At 41.5% G+C, this 18,738-nt stretch overlaps 3 protein-coding genes across 8 annotated transcripts in view; 1 reads left to right on the forward strand and 2 right to left on the reverse strand.

Annotated features, from left to right (window-relative positions):
• The window catches only part of ankrd11 (ankyrin repeat domain 11), an 80,476-nt gene extending 75,035 nt beyond the window's left edge, over positions 1-5,441 (reverse strand). For 3 of the 6 annotated variants that reach the window (XM_053865828.1, XM_053865827.1, XM_053865823.1), the window contains exon 1: positions 5,033-5,440. The gene's annotated coding sequence lies outside the window, so the exon portion shown is untranslated. Of the gene's footprint in view, positions 1-841; positions 938-5,032 lie in introns of all 6 variants that reach the window. The other 3 variants (XM_053865826.1, XM_053865824.1, XM_053865825.1) reach the window with 2 other exon arrangements.
• Positions 5,442-6,898: 1,457 nt separating this feature from the next.
• spg7 (SPG7 matrix AAA peptidase subunit, paraplegin) lies at positions 6,899-12,731 on the forward strand. The gene is made up of 17 exons (XM_053865209.1): positions 6,899-7,213; positions 7,440-7,542; positions 7,615-7,704; positions 7,790-8,022; positions 8,118-8,257; positions 8,353-8,455; positions 8,540-8,665; positions 8,806-8,968; positions 9,723-9,896; positions 9,956-10,080; positions 10,151-10,253; positions 10,367-10,477; positions 10,563-10,678; positions 11,152-11,308; positions 11,652-11,815; positions 12,273-12,350; positions 12,415-12,731. Exons 1-17 carry the CDS (start codon positions 7,019-7,021, stop codon positions 12,619-12,621), a joined length of 2,388 nt encoding a protein of 795 aa, XP_053721184.1. The 5' UTR covers positions 6,899-7,018; the 3' UTR covers positions 12,622-12,731.
• Positions 12,732-13,589: 858 nt separating this feature from the next.
• Positions 13,590-18,114, reverse strand: LOC128759186 (cadherin-15-like). The gene is made up of 12 exons (XM_053865958.1): positions 17,752-18,114; positions 17,406-17,538; positions 17,037-17,209; positions 16,826-16,948; positions 16,545-16,724; positions 16,085-16,326; positions 15,883-15,998; positions 15,382-15,615; positions 15,085-15,312; positions 14,801-14,943; positions 14,321-14,494; positions 13,590-14,106 (listed from the first exon to the last, which is right to left on the reverse strand). Exons 1-12 carry the CDS (start codon positions 17,797-17,799, stop codon positions 13,879-13,881), a joined length of 2,022 nt encoding a protein of 673 aa, XP_053721933.1. The 5' UTR covers positions 17,800-18,114; the 3' UTR covers positions 13,590-13,878.
• Between the last annotated feature and the right edge of the window lie 624 nt (positions 18,115-18,738).

Below are 18,738 nucleotides of genomic sequence, written 5' to 3' on the forward strand. Positions count from 1 at the left end.
ACGCGTCTATGTTTTAATTGCACAGCCAGGCTACACGTATGAAGCATTAGGGAATTAAGAAATCAGTGCACTAGAGTTGTGAAGAACAGGAAGAGTGCAGGTTTAAGATGTGTTTTTAACAGAAAAATACCAGACATCTGAAGGAACAGGTGAGGACAGCAGTAGACAGGAGTGTGATTTACTTCTCATGATTAAAAGCTTGCGTTTTTATGGCAATCTATTCAACGTCAGAACTATTTCTCATTTCACGATTGGCTACATTCTGTTTGACAGTACAAGTCGGGAGCAATCGGCTCACCCAACAGACAAAATTTTGCACATACATTTTTCAGATTGTCCATTCTGCCCATTCTCAAAATGGATGCAGTGCTCACATGCACCTTGGCTCTAATAATGTTATAGCACAGTAACATTTGTCCAACTCTCTGTTTCTGGAAACATGTCATGTCAGAATTTGATGAGCAAGACAATTTGGAAGGGAAATAGTTTTGAGAATGGTGCAGAACCTAGGAATGCATAACTCAACAACAAGTTCATTCCACATCCAACCAAATCCACTTCCAGGGCACCTAAATATGGACTGGCAATGCTTGACAGAAAACAGCCGGATTGTGTCCCACCATTTTGTTCCATTATGCTTCAAGGCAAGTAACGTGGGTGAAGTACTAGGATGTCATTCATAGGGTTTCTGATTACCTGTCGAGATTGTGCTGGGAGATGAGCAGTTATTTAGGATTCACTGAGCTTGTACAGGTTGGACAAAGTGGTGTGAGAGAATAACAGGGATATAAAAAGACAGAAAGAAGAGGGGCAAGAAACAAGAGTAGCCATGCTTGTTTACCTAAAAGGACCACACTCACAGCTTGAGTGGGGGAGGGGAGAGTTGCCAGAGCAGTGAGTGGGTGCTGGAGATAAAGCTAAAGGCTTTCATTCCCTCCTGAAACACACAGTAATAGCATTTAGAAGAAAGACCTTCCATATAGGGCTATTAGGGGTTTGATTCAGATTGACAAGAATGATACATCAGTTAAAAAACTTCAAGAAATGAATCTAAAAACCTCTTCTGGCGCCTTCCTTTTTCAGTCACTGATTTCCACTTACATCAGCCATTTCATCACTTAATCTTTTTTTTCATTGTCAAACAGAAACATCTTTCTTATAAATATCAGCAAATGTAGCAGAAAACGTACTCTACCCTGGGGAAATGTCAGCTTGCTTGCTTGTTTGGGGGGTCAATACCATCACATTGGGGCCCCTACCCTGCTAAAGCGCCAGGAGGACCCTATCACAACAACCAAGACATCATCTGTGATGGAATGCAGCAAAAGTCAGCGGATTCATCCCCACAGAGAAAATGTTTAATTTACATTCCCTCTGATTTACCACGGAGCCGCAATACGTTTATTTTGTATCCACGCACAGTGGACTTGCTAATAGATTGTGTGCAGCGGTCTGTGATTGTGAGCAACACTGAAGACAGGAGCTTCTTAAGTTGACTCTCCACTCCACTGAATTAAACGGATTCACAGCGATCTAAGATGAATAATACACAGGATACATGACACAAGTTTCGTTTAGGTTATGACAACATGAAATGCTGATCTGACAAACCAATCGTATTGACCTTAGATGTTATGATGATCCAAGTGTGAGGGCCACGACTTTCATGGGCACTGAATGCGGCGCGAGGGCTTGGTGCAAGTGTGCCTTGACACACCGTTTATTTATGTTTCAGAGTCCCCCAACAGCAGTTCATTTTGAAATTTCAACGGAAGTACCCAGACTCAACAAACAGCGCTTGGTTTGGGTACAGTGCCGCTGTAAATTACAACTCATGGAAGATATTGGTTCCAAGTCTGTTATAATTATACATTCCAGGATGCTCCCCAGAATGATTAGGAGAGCAGTATAGCGTATCGTGCTCCAGACTGACAGTAAGGGAACGCAGACACTACCAGTCACACACACTTCACATTTAAAAAACAGTGGAAAACTCCCCCTACGCTGGTAAGATTGCAGTATAGGAGGCCCATATGCTACTAATGCAACGTGGAAACCCTAAATGCATTGCCTTAGCACCAAAGAAAATACAATAAAATAATTTTATAATTATTAAAAAAATGAATAAAACATCTGATGGAAAATCAGGTGTCACCATTATGTTCCAGGACAACTCAAGTGAAAAGCTAAGGTGTGAGGATATTCTTCTGGATGTTCAGGCGCTTGGATTCATGCATATGAAACTAAGTTTCATAGGCAATTTGTAGGTCATTGTCACAGGCACGGGGTTGATTTGGAATTGATGTGTGTGAAGTGACCAAATACATGCAAAATGCACCAAAGAAATATATAACCATGTGAAAAGCATCAAATCTCTTCCATGACTTGAGCAAAAACAACACAGGAGTAAACGATGAACAGCATAAAACAAGCAAAGCCTGGGGGTTTGGTGCCGCAATCAAAATAATAAACTATGATTTGGAAAAATTAAGTATGTGTCAATAGGTCTGCAACATCTCCACAGTCTGTGTTGGTGATTTAGGCTACAGACAGCAAAAGGCATACATATCCAAAGGCAATGGCAACAAATAACATGACAAAAAGATGGCCATGGTGTCCATTTTGGGTTTGCACCACTCACCTAGGCAGCAGGAGAGATATAAAATAGAACTTCATATGCTTAGTGCTTAGTATGTGATTCCAAGCCATGTACTTAACATTTTGATTTGAAAACTACATAATGTTTCAAAAGTTCAATGAATAGGTGTAACAAATGACAACATGGTAAACTGCTCTTACTTAGCACCTTCTGTACTCATGCTGCATCCAAAGCTCTTTATACAAAGTCACCCACTCACACATCCGATCACATACTAATAGCAGTATGTTGAAATGCAGGGCATCATCTGCACTATCTGGAGCAACCTGGTCTATGTCTTGCTTTATAATGACACAAACACATCTAAAGCGAGGTTTGAACCAGTCACACAGCGACCACTCTACAATCAAAGGTATGCTGACAAACAAGACAATGCCACAGAGGAGGCCAATAATAACATTGTTAACTTTGGCAGACCCTTTTAAAGGGCCTGAAAATGTTAACCAAGACCATCCGTGCATTTTTGACCAGTGCACAGATTTTAGGAAGCACACAGCAGAGCAACTTCAATTCAGCGGTTAGGTTTTGGCTGGCATTTAAGTAGCTGGCATGTTTTGTCCTGCCTAAGCTATTTTAGGCAACAAAGGTATAGGATTTACTTTGCTAGCTTAATCTGTGCGGCACTCAACTGTTACTCCTTCTACCTCTCTTCACTTATTGATTAGGCCAACACTTTCTTAAGGGAAACCTTTCTATTAGAGATTTTAGGTTCAAACTGACCCAGGTTTTGATAGTAAATAAATGTTTTTACTCATGTTATGTGTTGCACTGTACAGTCTCACCTCTTACATCCAAATGTAGCATGTTACGGTGTGGAGAAAAGTGGCAAGACTAACATGAATGGGCTGTAGTAATGCCACATTCCTTGGGAATTCACTATAATATTTAATAGAGCTTTCCACCTTTGACCAAACAACCAACAAAAAGGGAGGACAGGGAAGGCGGGCAGGCAGGCAGTTTTGTTTTTTTTAACTTCCCCAGTATTTAATTTGAAATATATTGTGCAACTTGTAAAAAAATGTACTGTAGTACTCTACTTTTACCTAATAACCTTTTCATAGAACCTGAAAGAAACATGATGTAGGAGATTACAGAAATCATCTTGGTGAGGTATCTCACGTTGGGCAGACACCATAAACGTATAGGTGCTACTACCAGATTAGTATTGTTTATCCAATGTGGTCACTGCACAGTCACATTGCCATTTCAATAAACATAACAAGATGAGATTCAGCCTTGGACCTAAAAAGGGTAACTGAATATTAGGTATGATCCCAAGGCAGCAACAAGTTGTATATCACAATGTTTGGGGTTACATGAATGTAGAAGGTCACGCATCATCAATAGTGACAAAAGTTTCAGCCCACCCATTAGCATTTCAGAATATCCTTCAGTTTGTAAACTTTCAGTTTCACATTGAATATTTATCTAATTCACAGCAAGGCAGTGGTTCCAGAGATAGGTCACACAGCACTCAGTTACACACAGTAAACAATGCAAGGCAATGTGACCACCATGCCACAGATATGAAATCACATTTTTACTTTGACGCAACTTACTCCACAGAGCATTTATGAAATCAAAAGTAATTTGTAACGATACCAGAGCTTGAACTTCAGTGTATACACTAAACAAAAGGGTACGAGAATCAAATGTCTGTTCTGCTTGCTAGACTGAAACCACTTAACCACTTATCTTGGTGAAAACCACGACCAACAGCAGCACTGCAGTGTTCCACAGCATTGATACTGCACCAAAGTGAAGAGCCCATGTCTTAGCTCTACAGCTTCTCCCTGTTTAAACGGGAGGCATGTTACAAAACTACCGACTCTTTCAGAAAATCCACACAGGACAAACCAGGGAACTTAAAATCAGGGACAGAAAGCCAAGACTACTGATCTTAATATAATCATACCTTGTGTTTACAAGGAGGAATCGACGAGCACGCTTACAGCAACGATTCTGGGCACATAGATATATCCAACGATTTCTCCTATGACAGGAAGAGCACCAATAGAGAAGCAAATATTGTCACATTGACAACGGAAAAGACACATGAATTGGAATATGGAACTTGGGGCCTTTCAATTTTAAATGGACAATTTCACATTGAAAAACAATTCTGAGGAAAATCAATGTGTCACGTCCGAGTGTGCATGTGTTTCCATCCTGTACAACTGAACGCAAGTACGTGTAGATATCGATATAATCACAACAAATATTAACGCTTAATGTTAAAGATTCAATGCACTGCGAAAAGCATTTAATTCAACGCCAAGTAGCAACAGCTTTGTCGCAGCACACGAGTGAACCACAAGAGCAGGCGGTTTGTTGTTGTTACCGCCAAAGGTAATACAGAGAGATTATTCTTACCTTTGCTTAAATGTCCACAGGAAAAAAGGCTGGTGTTTATCGTAAACTGTTGATTCTGTGCTTACAGACCTATGCTGGATGTTCCCATTTGTCGAGGTTAGTCTTCGACATATCCGCGTTCGTTTGCCAACACCATTGCAGCTCAGTAGGATCAAGGCTAGCTTGTTCAAACCACCAATATTCACAAGTGAAAAAAACGACTCGCCTACTCCTCTGGAAATCGGTTTTAGCGCGGCTTTTTTATATATATCACCCAGCAGGAAGGGTTAATAGTCCATTTTGAACGACGAAAGGCTTCCACGGGCAAAGGTAAACCATAAAAGCACGATACTTTGCAGCAGTTAAGTCCTCTTCGCTAAGCCATTCGAGCGGCCTTTGACTTCAGTGTGAACGCTCGAAACGGAAACGCTACATCGATGAGAGAGGGCTGGCGATTGGTTCCTTTCACATAGGCGGGCAGTCTTTCGATGTAGCCGGAAACCGCCGCCATTTTGGATCAAAGATATTTTGTTCATACGTGAAAGTCGGCACTGAAAGGCGCCATCATGGCAGACTATGTTTCCCAGTTTCAAGCCCAAGCCTTTATATTCATAAGACGTCCTGGAGACCAATCACGGTAAACGAGTGCAAGCATCCGTGTGCGCTCGTTTTTCACACCACAGGGAATGTTTCTTGATGTTCGTTACGCTCGTTCAGCGTGAGAAAATGTAACCATACTCGTAGAGTTTTTCACACCAATGCTTGTATTGACCAAAATACTAGTAAGTCAACAGGATTTAGATTTTAATGTTGAGAATGTCTTACCAAATGGAACACAACACAGCACAACATTACACATTTGGGCGGTGGTATTGAAGACATATCCGGGCAGTGTTGTCCCATAAACAAACGCATACTCAGTCAAAACGCTAGAAAACAGTGTGATGATACACAGGCGCCAATTGGCTTAAAGAAAATGTCATCGAATGCTATTGGTCGTTAAACGTGTCTATCTACGCAGCCTGTACGTTCCAAAATATACTCCACAGACGGTGGTTGTTTGAGTAGGGATGCAAAATAGGGCATAGGTAGTCCATTAATTGTTTAGTGTGACGGTGCTCAAAACACACACCTTATATTTGCAACATGTGCATTTTGTAGTAAAGTCTTATGTAAAACAAAAAAAAAAAAAATGCGATAATGGATAATGATGGGGAATTATTGCAAGTATTGTGAAGCTGTCGCTTTGAAAATCCCATCTTATCGTACAAAATGTGAATTAAAATAAACAAATCGACTTGAACCGTCACCCGATAAAGATGATCGACAGCACTCTCTGGTGGTTGTTATATGTAAGACGCAATGTTTGTTTCAGGAACTACTCTAGTTGCTTGTTTTAATCATGTTAATCATGATTAACTACACACATTCTGGCAATGAAATACAAAGAGCATCATTAAAACAAACAAATATATATATACCATGCAACTCGTCTTAAGAGAGATGAAATCTTTAAATGATCAATGAATGTAACATTTTGTGATAAAATGGACCAAATTAGAAATGTCTGACGCGAGGCTGTTGCATCGTGATACTATCCAACTTTGTACTTTATTTTTGTTGCACGTCTACGCCCTGCGTATAAGCGCTTCTTGGACGTTGCGTTAATGTGCGCAGCATGCAGGACCACAAAGGGGAAAAAAACTTAAAACAGACACTCTTGCGCTAGAATGCGCATTTACATTTTTAAATTTAAAACGAAACAGAAATAAATCAAACATATGCATAATCGCAATATAATATTAGAATACATGGGATAGTCTAATATTATAAAAAACAACTTGTTTTTTTCGTGTACCGGAAGATGTCATCACTGATCCGCGGAGAGGTTGAATAACAGCGCTAGCTAGCTAGGTTATAGTAAACAAACCCATGTACACCTTACATCATTCATTTTGATAATTGTTCGCCTGTCATGTTATCAAATCAGCGATCCTAGCCTTTAACATGGCAGCTTTATTGTTGCTTCAACGCGCTGGTGTTTGTAAGAACTACAGCAGAGAGTTATTGAGGACTTTGAGGAGGCACAGCTCGAAAGTGTTAGCTAGTGAGGCAAAACCTAAAGGACCTGTAAAGTGTTTGTACTTCAACTGCTCTGACTTACGGACGATTTCAAATTCGCCGGAACAGAAGCTCATTCAGGTAAGACGGGATTGTTCCTTGATATAATCGGATCTTACTTCGACTACTAGGAAATGCGCGTAACTTTAGATGCAAATTTACGTTACACCAATTTTGCAGTTGAAAAAATGGACTACAATAATACTGTACTATAAAAACATATTTCCTCGACGTAGCCTGAAGTCTTAATTCCTCACGCATAGGGTTACGCTCATTTAAATAAATGACATTCTCGTTTTAATTCAAGTGTCTGCTGCGCACACGACTGAATCCTGGTTTGGTTGATCTCACCAAGGTGATAGTCCGATCCAACCTTCTCAGAAAGCATGTTGGTTTAAGGAATCTCTTAGGTAAGCAAACAACATCTCTGGTTTATGACAAATGTGTCTTTGAACATATCAACTAGAATACTTTCATTTAAGGTTCCACACATTTCTTCAGTACATCACAGTCTAAACAAGAGAAAAATGAAAGCAGTGGGCCAAAAGGGAAAACACCAGAAGAAGATGAAGGTAAATATTTTTTGCCTTAATGATGCAAATTGAAGTGTAACATCTGCTCTGACCAGATTGCCTCCTTCCCTTGTTTCTTAATCAGAGGAGAAAAAGCGAGCAGAACAGACGAACAGAGCACGGCTGCGGAACATACTTGTCATCATTTTTCTCAGCTTTGTGTTCAACTCCTTGAACACCAATAGTAGAAACATCTCATGGAATGACTTCATCAATGAGATGTTGGCCAAGGGAGAAGTGTCACGTGTACAGGTGGTTCCGGAGAATGATATTGTTGAAATCTACCTTCACCCTGGAGCTGTCATTTTTGGTCGGCCTGTATGTCACTAAAATGTTGCCTAATACATCTTTTTTTGCATCAAACCTGTTGACCTATGTGCTAATCTGGTGTCTAAATCTTTTTGTTATCATAGAAGAATGCCCTGGTGTACAAAATGCAAGTGGCCAACATTGACAAATTTGAGGAGAAACTGAGAGCTGCGGAGGAAGAGCTGAATATTGATACAAAAGACAGAATACCAGTTTTATACAAGCGGACTGGATTCTTTGGAAAGTAAGAGCTTTGCAGTCTTAATATGGTGCAACTATGAAACACAGTCAGCAACTTTGATTTCAAGACTGTACCTTTGTGTCTTTTCTTTTTTCCAGTGCTGTTTTTGCTATTGGCGTTACTGCCATTGGTTTTGGCCTTCTATGGTTCTTCCTTCGTGGCGCAGGTGTGGGAGTTCGTGAAGGTGGCTTCAGCGCATTTGTAAGTAACCAAATATTTATTTTCACTAAATAATGTGTTATTTTCACTGACGTGTTGATTGTGAATGCGTTTCTCATTTGACAGAATCAACTTAGAATGGCAAAGTTCACCATTGTGGATGGAAAGTCTGGAAAGGGAGTGAGTTTTAAAGATGTGGCAGGGATGCACGAAGCAAAAGTAGAAGTGAAAGAGTTTGTCGACTACCTCAAGGTGAGACTGCCATGTTATAATGAGGTGGTATTTCATAAAAAAAAGGATATTTAAAAATGTAAAAGCTTTTATTTATATAAAATCTTTTTTCTTACAGAACTCTTAGATGCTTAACGTTAGGCATCACTTTTGTTTTGTAGAACCCAGAACGATACATCCAGTTGGGGGCCAAGGTTCCAAAAGGCTCGTTGTTGCTCGGACCACCTGGCTGTGGCAAGACTCTGCTTGCCAAAGCTGTTGCCACTGAAGCACAAGTGCCTTTCCTTGCAATGGCTGGTTCCGAGTTTGTGGAAGTTATTGGGGGTATGTTGGCTTAATCGGTTCCAATAGCAAGCCATATCTGCAGATGAGAGGTCGTCACAGTTTGTCTCTTGATATTTTACTATGTCCATGGTAAGAATAGGCAAGTTTTGCAAGGTTGTTTTACTATGTTGTGACAGTGCGGGGCTCCTCATTCTGTGGGTAGCATGCGCCCACAGATGGGTAGGTGAGAGAGTGTAGAACAAAGACACGTCGATCCTCACAAAACCAGCTTTTCCACAAATCCAAACTTCTCTGATTGATATAGTTTACCTGCAACTGTCATTTCTGTGCCCAGTTAAGAATCCAAACCAGGACAACATATTTTGTAAGTATCGCCAGACCAGGCTTAGATGGTCTGGACGAGTAGCAGGAACATGTTGGACAAAGAATGTTTGAAATTTAATATCGGGCTACAGAAGAAGAGGGAGACGCACGTGTAGATTCATGGATGTATTGAAGGCTGACATGTAGAGGATCAGTGTGACTACAGAGGAGGAGCAAGATAAGTGCAGATGGAAATGCTGAAAGACAAAGAAGGTCTTACTTGGATATGATGAATACTCATCTAAACTTTCCTGGTCTAAATTACTTTTAAACTGCACCATTGAGACCATCATGCCAATCTCTGTTGCCGATTTGTTTATGCAACTGTTGCAAATGTTTGTGCGTGGTAAAATATGTTTCCACAAGATGCATGTTCTTGATTTTGTGATGCTGATTGCTTTTTATTCTTATTATTTATTTGCTTTTACAGGCCTCGGCGCTGCTCGCGTGAGAAGTCTTTTCAAAGAGGCTCGTGCTCGAGCTCCCTGCATTGTTTACATCGATGAAATCGATGCTGTGGGGAAGAAACGCTCGACCAACATGTCGGGCTTATCCAACACTGAGGAGGAGCAGACACTGAACCAGCTCCTGGTGGAGATGGATGGTAGATTTGGAACATCTGTCTTTCTCTCACTCAGATGATAAAAACATTTTCATTTGTAGGAATGGGGACAACAGACCATGTGATTGTTCTCGCCTCCACCAACAGAGCAGACATATTAGACAATGCTTTGATGAGACCAGGCAGACTGGACAGACACATCTATATCGATCTACCAACGCTGCAGGTAGAGTTTACATCATCTTCTTTCTTCTGGGCTGATCATTGATGCTGAAACTTGTTTTGTCATTTATCAGGAGAGGATGGAAATATTTGAGCAACATTTGAAAGTCTTGAAGCTCACACAGCCAGCGAACTTCTACTCGCTGCGCCTGGCTGAACTCACTCCAGGCTTCAGTGGTACATCTTTTTTCATATGTTCAGAACAGTTTTTATGCGAGATCAATGGAGTGCTTGTCAAGTGTACTAATGTGGAGATGTGGAATTCACAACATGTCAAAATGTCTCTCTAGGTGCTGACATTGCAAACATTTGTAATGAAGCAGCTCTGCATGCTGCTAGAGAAGGACATAAGTCCATACACACCTTTAACTTTGAGTACGCCGTGGAGAGAGTGATAGCAGGTAGAGCCACTAAGTACTATTTGAAAGGAAAAATAAATATATATATCTGTCCATACTCAACCTAGGTGTGTTTTTATGTTCAAAGGAAGTGCAAAAAAGAGCAAGATTCTCTCTAAAGAGGAACAGAGGGTGGTTGCCTTCCATGAGTCTGGACATGCGCTAGTGGGTTGGCTGCTGGAGCACACAGAGGCTGTTATGAAGGTACAAGAGTCTCTGCTTACACAGTGAAGTTTCCACGATATTCTGATTGTTGTGTGTATTCTGACACATCATGCCTAGAGGATGTTTCCCATGAGTCAATTCTCACAAAAAGTAGTCAACGTAAAATGCACAGTAGTATGTTTGCACTCAATGCAATTGAAAATTAAATATCTGTAATTGTATGTCATATATGGCCACTGTTTGTCTGACTCAGGAAGAACAGTGTGCTAGACATCGCAGCATGAAGGAAGTGCTGCACAATTCAGCTACTTTAGTTTGAGGGACTGAGAGGCAGGCCCCTCGTCTGTGTAGTGTAGTGTAGGCTAATCTAATACTGGTGTGCAATATAGACTCCCTGATGCCCTAAAAGAACCTGTCTTTGTACAACAGAAACAATATGCCATAGTGAAGTATTCTGGTCATCAGTTGTGTCTTGTGTTGCAAGTGCTCCATCTGTCTTTTTGACCTGTCAGGTGTCCATTGCCCCTCGGACAAACGCAGCTTTGGGATTTGCTCAAATTTTGCCTCGTGACCAGTATCTGTTTACTAAAGACCAGCTGTTTGAGCGGATGTGCATGGCCCTGGGTGGAAGAGCTGCCGAGGCCATAACCTTCAATAAGGTCACAACAGGTACATGCCGGCATCTTTCAAGCACAAAGGGTTTCCAATAGAATACTGCACGGTGTGAAATGTGAATTGCATTCCTCAAAAAGAAGCGTTTGGGAAGATTGTGTTCCTCAGAAATGGGACACCCCTTAACTGCAGATACGTCCTCAGACTGCTCAAAAGCAGCCTTCAGTAAATCACACAACCTGTGAGACATGGGTTGGTAAGTTCTAAGGAAGGAATTGGAATTCACCTAGTGTCATTACATGATGCAATGAAACAGGAGTTTTACTGAATAAAATCTTCATGCAATATTTAATCACCCATGATGAAGTTTTGATGACCTTGTGTTTTGTCTGTATTCCAGGGGCTCAGGATGACCTGCGCAAGGTGACACGTGTGGCGTACTCCATGGTGAAGCAGTATGGAATGTGTGACAGCGTTGGCCAGGTCTCTTACCCAGAGTCCGAGGAACAAGGTGCTGTTGGACGTCGGCCGTACAGCCAGGGTCTGCAGCAGCAGATGGATCATGTAGGTTGCAAACTATGTTTCATATCTGTAATTCGATCATTCATGGTGATGTTGGATACCATTGAGTCAACATAACCTCCTCTCTCTGTCACAGGAAGGCTTGAGTCATGATAATCATTTAACAATATTGAAACTACAGTATTGTTTTGTTCATTAGTTTCTCAGCTTCTGCTGATCCTTCTCTAAAATAATAATTCCTTCTCTAATAATAATTAATAATTCATGGAGAAAAATAAAAACAAACAGATTTATAGAAACAAATACTTGTCTGAGCAGCAGCATCGTGCTCTTAGAAAACAAGCATTTATTTAAAAATATTGGTAGTGAACTTAAAATGTAGAAACCGAAACATCTCTCCACAGGCAAAACAGGTGTCTGACCTTTCATTCATTTTATAACTGTAGTGTATTCATATCAATCAAATAGTTTTGTTAATTTTTGCATCTGAATCTTTCAGGAAGCACAGATGCTCATAGCTCGTGCTTACCGGCACACAGAGAAACTGCTGCAGGACAACAAGGACAAGCTCTCTTTGGTGTGTGGTTTTGTTTATTCCTACTTGTATTTGCTTCTGTTGACCAAGTCTGGTGTGTTTACAGTTGGCTAACGCTCTGTTAGAAAGAGAAGTGGTGAACTATGACGACATTGAAGCTTTACTGGGTCCTCCTCCTCATGGCCCGAAAAAGAAGATCGTCCCTCAGAGCTGGCTGGAGGCTGAGCGAGACCGACAAGACATGGCTGATGACTCACCTCCACCAGCCCCTCGCAAACAAAGAGAAGAGGACATGAATTCAGAACTGATCTGAGCTGTGCTGCACTTGTCTCTGGAGAGAGCTGAAATGTATGAAATCCTATGCTTTAGTCCATATTAAATTAGGAGAAGTAATATTAAATTATGAGTTGTCAAAGAAAGAGACCTGGATGAATTTATTGGCTGCAACTTACAGAGGGGTTTGAAACACCACTCCTACAATCATTTGTTCGTATTATGAAGCATAAAAAATTGGTTAATTCTTAACAGAAGTGTGACTCAGTGAAGCATGTGTTGAGTGCCAGTTGGTCAGTGTTAGTTAACGTAGTGCAGAAGAAGTGTCATGTCTGACGCCCTGCACCTGATTTGAAGTTATGATGGGACTGGCAACCTGTGCAGGGTGTATTCCTGCCTCTCTCTCACCCAATGACCACTGGGATAGACTCCAGCCCTCCCCACAACTCTGAACAGGACTAAGCGCTGGTTAACTGACGACGTAGTCTTATTTCAATTTAAAGGGACACAATTAAAAAAAAAACATGATTGGAAACTCACTTAGGCTCTATTCTTAGGCTCTCTAGTTTGGAAACATAGAATTGGAACCCATAATAAAACTGCTTTGACAGAAACCCCCAACCAACTTTGAAATCTTTATAAACTAAACATGCCTGGCATTCTAGAACCCTGATCTTGTTGGGGTGGCAATGTGCACACTGGATCATGTGACCCTCCCTCCCTGTCCTGGTCTGGTCTGCCACCCATCTGGAACACATACTTTTGTGTACTCAACTAAACATCATCTGTATGGCTGTCCCTTATGCTTCACCATTCATAACAGAGATCATTCCTGTGGGTCCTGCAAGCATCAAACTCTTACCCCAGCAACTTGTGTGTGTTTGGAGTCATCCATGCCTCACACATCCTGCTCACAGTTGCCTCTAAACACAACCTTTTCTGCTCCCTCTCACTTCTCAAATACATTTGGATATCATATCATGAATTTGTTTTATTTATAAAGAACTGCCTAAGACTTACATAGTGAACCGTGCTATAAATGACAAACACTAGCTAGCTAACAACTAACAAGAGGGTTTTATTGAAATTAGACATTATCAAATGTTTTGAACATATACAGATATATAGGACAGACTGAAATGTAGGCATTCTTTTTAAGCATTGCAAACATTGAATTACCCCTGAAAATATTTGGGTTTGAGTTACCTTTCTCATTTGATTTCATAAAGATTATTCATATATCTAGTCTCAAATATTCTATAAAAATTAAAATGAGACAAATGTTCTGTGAAGCACATCAGTTAGATTCATTGGCCTTGTCCCCCTTTGCCTTATCACTGAGGTTGTCAACCGCCGTGGACTGTGGTTTCCAGTCGCTCAGGTAGTCGTAGTCCTGGTCGGCATCGGAGACAGATGAGAAAATGGAACTGAGGCTCCCGTGCAGAGAGTCGTCTTCTTCATAGTTGTAGATCAGTGCGATGTCATATGGTGGCACATCGAGGTCATTTTCTGCAGTTTCCAGACGCTGACAAGAGAATCGCAGGCTTAACTTCATCTTAAATTGCACACGTGCTGCTGTGACTATCATACCATGTGTGGCAGATAGAATAAAACTTAAACAATGGGCAAGCACAGATTAACAAATGTATGTGCTAGTAAACAAAAACAGTAGATATAAAAATGCAACCCATACCAAATGTATAGCGTATATTTGTATTTTGCTGCTGGGAAATTCTTACTTTGTGTATGCAGTCCTCGATTTCATCCAGAGTTTTGCATGGGGTGGTGGGAGCAGGCAAGGAGTGAGCGCCACCTGGGACGATCTGTGGCTCACCGCTGGGATTGTTGCACACTCCATCAAAGTTGTTGGTCGCATCATGGAGTTTGCTCAGCAGGTTCGGATTGACTGTATTCTAGGGGCAGAACACTAGGAGCTAGCAACACTTCAATCATCCGCGGATGTTCAGTCCATTGGATGGAGGCCCTATTTTAGTAGTAGACATCACACATTCACAGGTTGCTTCAAAGGTTGCCTCTTAGTAGATACAACTGTGTGTGGCCCAAAGAATGGGGGTGATCACAGGCTGCTGCACCAACTAGTGTGCGGAGCTTACTGGCCCATATGAATGTTTGATATGCATGACTGAAAAAAAACGGTCATTCAATGGACTGACAACATCGGTGTTGAGTGAATATCACACGCCAATGGGATTTCTCACCGTGTCTTCCTCACGGCAGACTTGTTCCCCGCAGTTATTGGCATTCTCATGAGCATGACCTTCAGGCTCATCAGCCTCTCGGCATTTCCTTTTGTTGTGGCACTGCTTCAAAACGTTCAGCAACTCAACACCCAGAATCACCACTGCAACATGAAAAGGGCATTCATTAGTTTCATTTGTCAGCTGTAAGTAGCCGTTCACATGGGCGCCAAGATTTACGTGTGTTCTGGATGTAGTCAATTGCCCGCTAAGCATTGCCATAACGTAATCCTGAGTGAACTCACGTGGAATGATCGCAATGATGACGACGACGATAATGAAAGCGATGAGTCCACTTCCCAAGTGAAAGTCCAGGGTGACCGCTGACTGGCATGCACCAAAAGAGTTGCAGGTGCACAGAGTCAGGTTGACACGAGCAGAGGAGAGATGGGTGCCTGACTCGGAGACGATCACAGTGACCTCATACACGCCTGAGTCGATACCCACACCAGGCTGCAGCACTGCATGAGTATCTGAACTCAAATAAACAGAGGGTGATCAGATGAGCTCTGGCTTTTGATGGCAGATCAAAGGTCATGTACCATTGACTTGAGTCAAAATCCATTTATCGTTGGACAGCACCCACGGGCTGTCGAATGAGTAGGGTGCTGCGAGGGGAGGAAGGTCTCCATCCTCTGAACTCGGAGCCAGACCTGAGAAGAATAGCTCTCCAGTCTTGCAGATTAAGCCTGAAGGCCAGAGCTGAGGGGCAAAGACATTGGTCTCCGCTGTTGAGATTTGCACGGTGGCTGAGGTAGAATCTTTGCCATTGAGAGCTGCAAAGAGCATTGGTTTAGCTTTGCAAAGTGAAACTGTAAAGAAATGCAATCTACGTTCCCAAAAAATAAAACATGAGTGGTGAAAGTTCACAGGCAGAAAAGAAAATACATTTTAAACCATCAAGTTCTTTTTTCGTCATTTTTCAAAAAGAAAAATACAATACAAATATGTCAGTTGGATTGTGAGGAGTAGTAATATAAATGGCCATTCAAATCTAAACTTTAAATATGTCACTTAACACGGGGGAAAAAAAGTCAACTCACCAGTGACCGTGATTTCAACAGTGCAGACCTTGTTTTTAGCATGTGGAATGCGGGGACTCTCTCCTGTAGTGTTGCTAATGTCCTGCCAGTTCCTCGGGTCCAAGGTGATTTCAGATCTGAAGGATTGACAGGATGGAGACTGAGGGTCGCTTTCAACTTTGCAGGCACTAGCTCATTTTTAAACCCTGATTTTGGTCCCTACCCTGCACTGAATTCCTCTGCAACAGGCGTAGTGTTGCTATTCAGTGATGCGGCAGCACGTTCGTTCTGTGGAGCTGCCATTTGTATCGGGTCCTCAGTGTACGGTGCTGCGCTCCCGTCGACCACAGCGACGGTGACGGTGGCTGTGCTCTCCGGAGTGCTCCAGGATTCACCCATTAAAGGATTGATGTTCTTCACACAGAGGGTCAGGCGGTGCTCCTTCAGTGTCTCATCATTGAAGAACTAGAATAAGTAGAGACATTGATTCCCATTTGCACTCATTTGATGAAGGAGTCTGATCATGATGTCATGACAGTGCTCACGGTAACATTTGTTACCCGAGTCTGTTCATTCAACAGAGACTAAGTGGTCACATAAATGTTTAAAATCGGCGCTAAATTATTTATTTTACAGAAATCTTTAATAATATATTGCACAGAGCTCAGTGGAGTTCTCCGTACCTTCACCACACTCAGGACGCCCTGGTTGGTCTCAGCGTCTGTTCTGATGCTGAAATACCCATGAGGGTCACCAGAGATGGAATACTTGGCCTCCCAGTTTCCTGTTCCTGGCTCATCTCCGTCGGCCACGCTCACTCGGCCGATGTCACCAAGCGTCTTCTTCACAGCAGTCAGGCGGTACTGAGAGGTCAACAGAGACTCAGGTCAATATTTATTGTAGTTCATAAGATGAGTTACTTATATGGCAAATGATCATGATCAATTGTTGGTTAAACCCTCACCGATGTTGGGCTGAACTCCGGTGCGTGATTGTTGATGTCAGTTACGTTTATGATGGCCACAGCTTCATCTGTTAAGCCAGTGCCGTCAGCAACCTCAAGACTCAATCTGAACGCTTTCACCACCTGGGGAGAGAGTGTCAAAGTGTGCCACATGTTCAGCAGGATTCTCTCTGAGAAGATGCTGAGAAGATCAGTGTGAAGGGAAGTCTACCTCTGAAGGTGGGACCACATCTGTTGTGTGGATGACTCCTGTCTTCTCACCGATGCCAAATATGGACGTGTGCATATCAGTTGCAGGGAAGCTTTCCTGACTGGTGATGGAGTATCTCACAGCAGCATTAAAGGTCGCTGCCTTTGTGGCTGACACTGTCATCACAGCGGTGTCTGTCAAGGGCACAAATGGTCAGTCCTCTCTTAACCTGATAAGCACTTAGCTGAAAGTCTCAGAAAAAAATGAGATTGATTCTTCATTGTATTATAAATGAGCTTTTATGGATCTCTGGTAAATAATTTGTAGCTTTTTGTTCCAGATTTCTACTGATTTGAGCTCAATCTCTATCCTGAAAACAGCTTAAGTTACCTGGAGCTGAGAGCTCTGGGACAGTACCAGTGAAAACTTTTCGAGAGAAGGTGGGTTTGGTATTGTTCGTGTCCATGGTCTCAATGTGATTTCGACTTTCCAGAAAATGGCCACTAGACTTTGCTGCAACAACCTGTTTGTGGGTAAACAGAAACAAGAGAAATATGTAGCTGAACAGCAATAATAAAGACATCTAATAAAATAAATAAAAAGTTGGGTGCTCATATATATAAATATGGGTGCTCACACTTGAACAGTGTTATAAAGAGTGCTACATAAATAATCATTATTATTTGTATTATTATACAGAGGATGATTACAAGTCGACATTTGAACATGCACTTACCTCAGCGAGTAGAGTCGCCAGCATACACACCACCAGCTCAGACCACATAGCTCAGTGAAAGAACAAGATTTAGAACAGCGTTGGAAAACTGTTTAGCACTACATCTGAGTCAAAGGCTATGTTTTCTAAAACTTGATCATGACCAAATTTCTAAAATTTTTAGAAATATTTTCTAAAACTTGATCATGATAATTCATCAGGCCTAGAGTTAAGGTCAGAATTTGTCTTGAAAAACTAATTTCTTTCAGGAGCGGCGCATCAGATGCCTTTTATTGGTCTGTCTATACAAATGACACAAGACAAGAAGTGCTTTTTTTCTCCTCTGTGGAGCTTCTTAAATAACCTAGGATGAAGTCCACTTCAATGTTGTGAACCGGTGACTTTCATGAGACGGACACATCAGTTTTAACATCCAGAATGGAAATGACATCATGCCATGAATAAAGTCTTCAAAGCTAAACACACCCCCAGCCCACACTCACCACTCACACAGCTCCAGTCTCAACATAGTTCTAAATACTCAGAAATACAAATGCTTTTCCAACACTCTTTTTTGTTTTATTCTACTTTTAATCCTAAATATTAATGGCTTTAGCAATGTGTTAACTGCCAAGGCTAATGGTCTTGTTATCTGTGGTCACTAAATAATTGCGCTCATGGTACCAGCTCAATGACAAGAACTCCATAACCGAGTGCAACAGCACAAAAACAAGCCACCCAGACATTTTTACTGAAGCTCAGTTGTAGACCTTTCTAGGGTGAAGCCAAATGCCAAAGAAAAACGCATCGGTCAAGCGCTTTGATGAAAAAAGTATACAGGTAAATGTATGGTGATCACAATATGATCCATGAAAAAAAAACTACTAATAAGAAAAATAAAAATAAATTCTTTAATGACCCTGACAATTTGAACAGTCTGAAGGGAAGAGTAATATTTTGTGGTGTATTTGCGGAGCAACTACCTAACAAAAAAATAAAATAATAAAT

This window comes from Synchiropus splendidus, chromosome 5, assembly GCF_027744825.2.
Source record: "Synchiropus splendidus isolate RoL2022-P1 chromosome 5, RoL_Sspl_1.0, whole genome shotgun sequence".
In the NCBI taxonomy this organism is placed as follows: Eukaryota; Metazoa; Chordata; class Actinopteri; order Syngnathiformes; family Callionymidae; genus Synchiropus; species Synchiropus splendidus.

Excerpts from the sequence above, each read along its gene's own strand:
- spg7 (XM_053865209.1), top strand. The coding sequence starts at position 7,019 with ATGGCAGCTTTATTGTTGCTTCAACGCGCTGGTGTTTGTAAGAACTAC. Across the intron at positions 7,705-7,789 it reads AACACCAGAAGAAGATGAAG|AGGAGAAAAAGCGAGCAGAA; the intron begins GTAAATATTTTT and ends TTTCTTAATCAG. Across the intron at positions 11,309-11,651 it reads CTTCAATAAGGTCACAACAG|GGGCTCAGGATGACCTGCGC; the intron begins GTACATGCCGGC and ends TCTGTATTCCAG.
- LOC128759186 (XM_053865958.1), bottom strand. The coding sequence starts at position 17,799 with ATGTGGTCTGAGCTGGTGGTGTGTATGCTGGCGACTCTACTCGCTGAG. Across the intron at positions 16,725-16,825 it reads CGGAGTTCAGCCCAACATCG|TACCGCCTGACTGCTGTGAA; the intron begins GTGAGGGTTTAA and ends TTGACCTCTCAG. Across the intron at positions 14,107-14,320 it reads TCGAGGACTGCATACACAAA|CGTCTGGAAACTGCAGAAAA; the intron begins GTAAGAATTTCC and ends TTCTCTTGTCAG.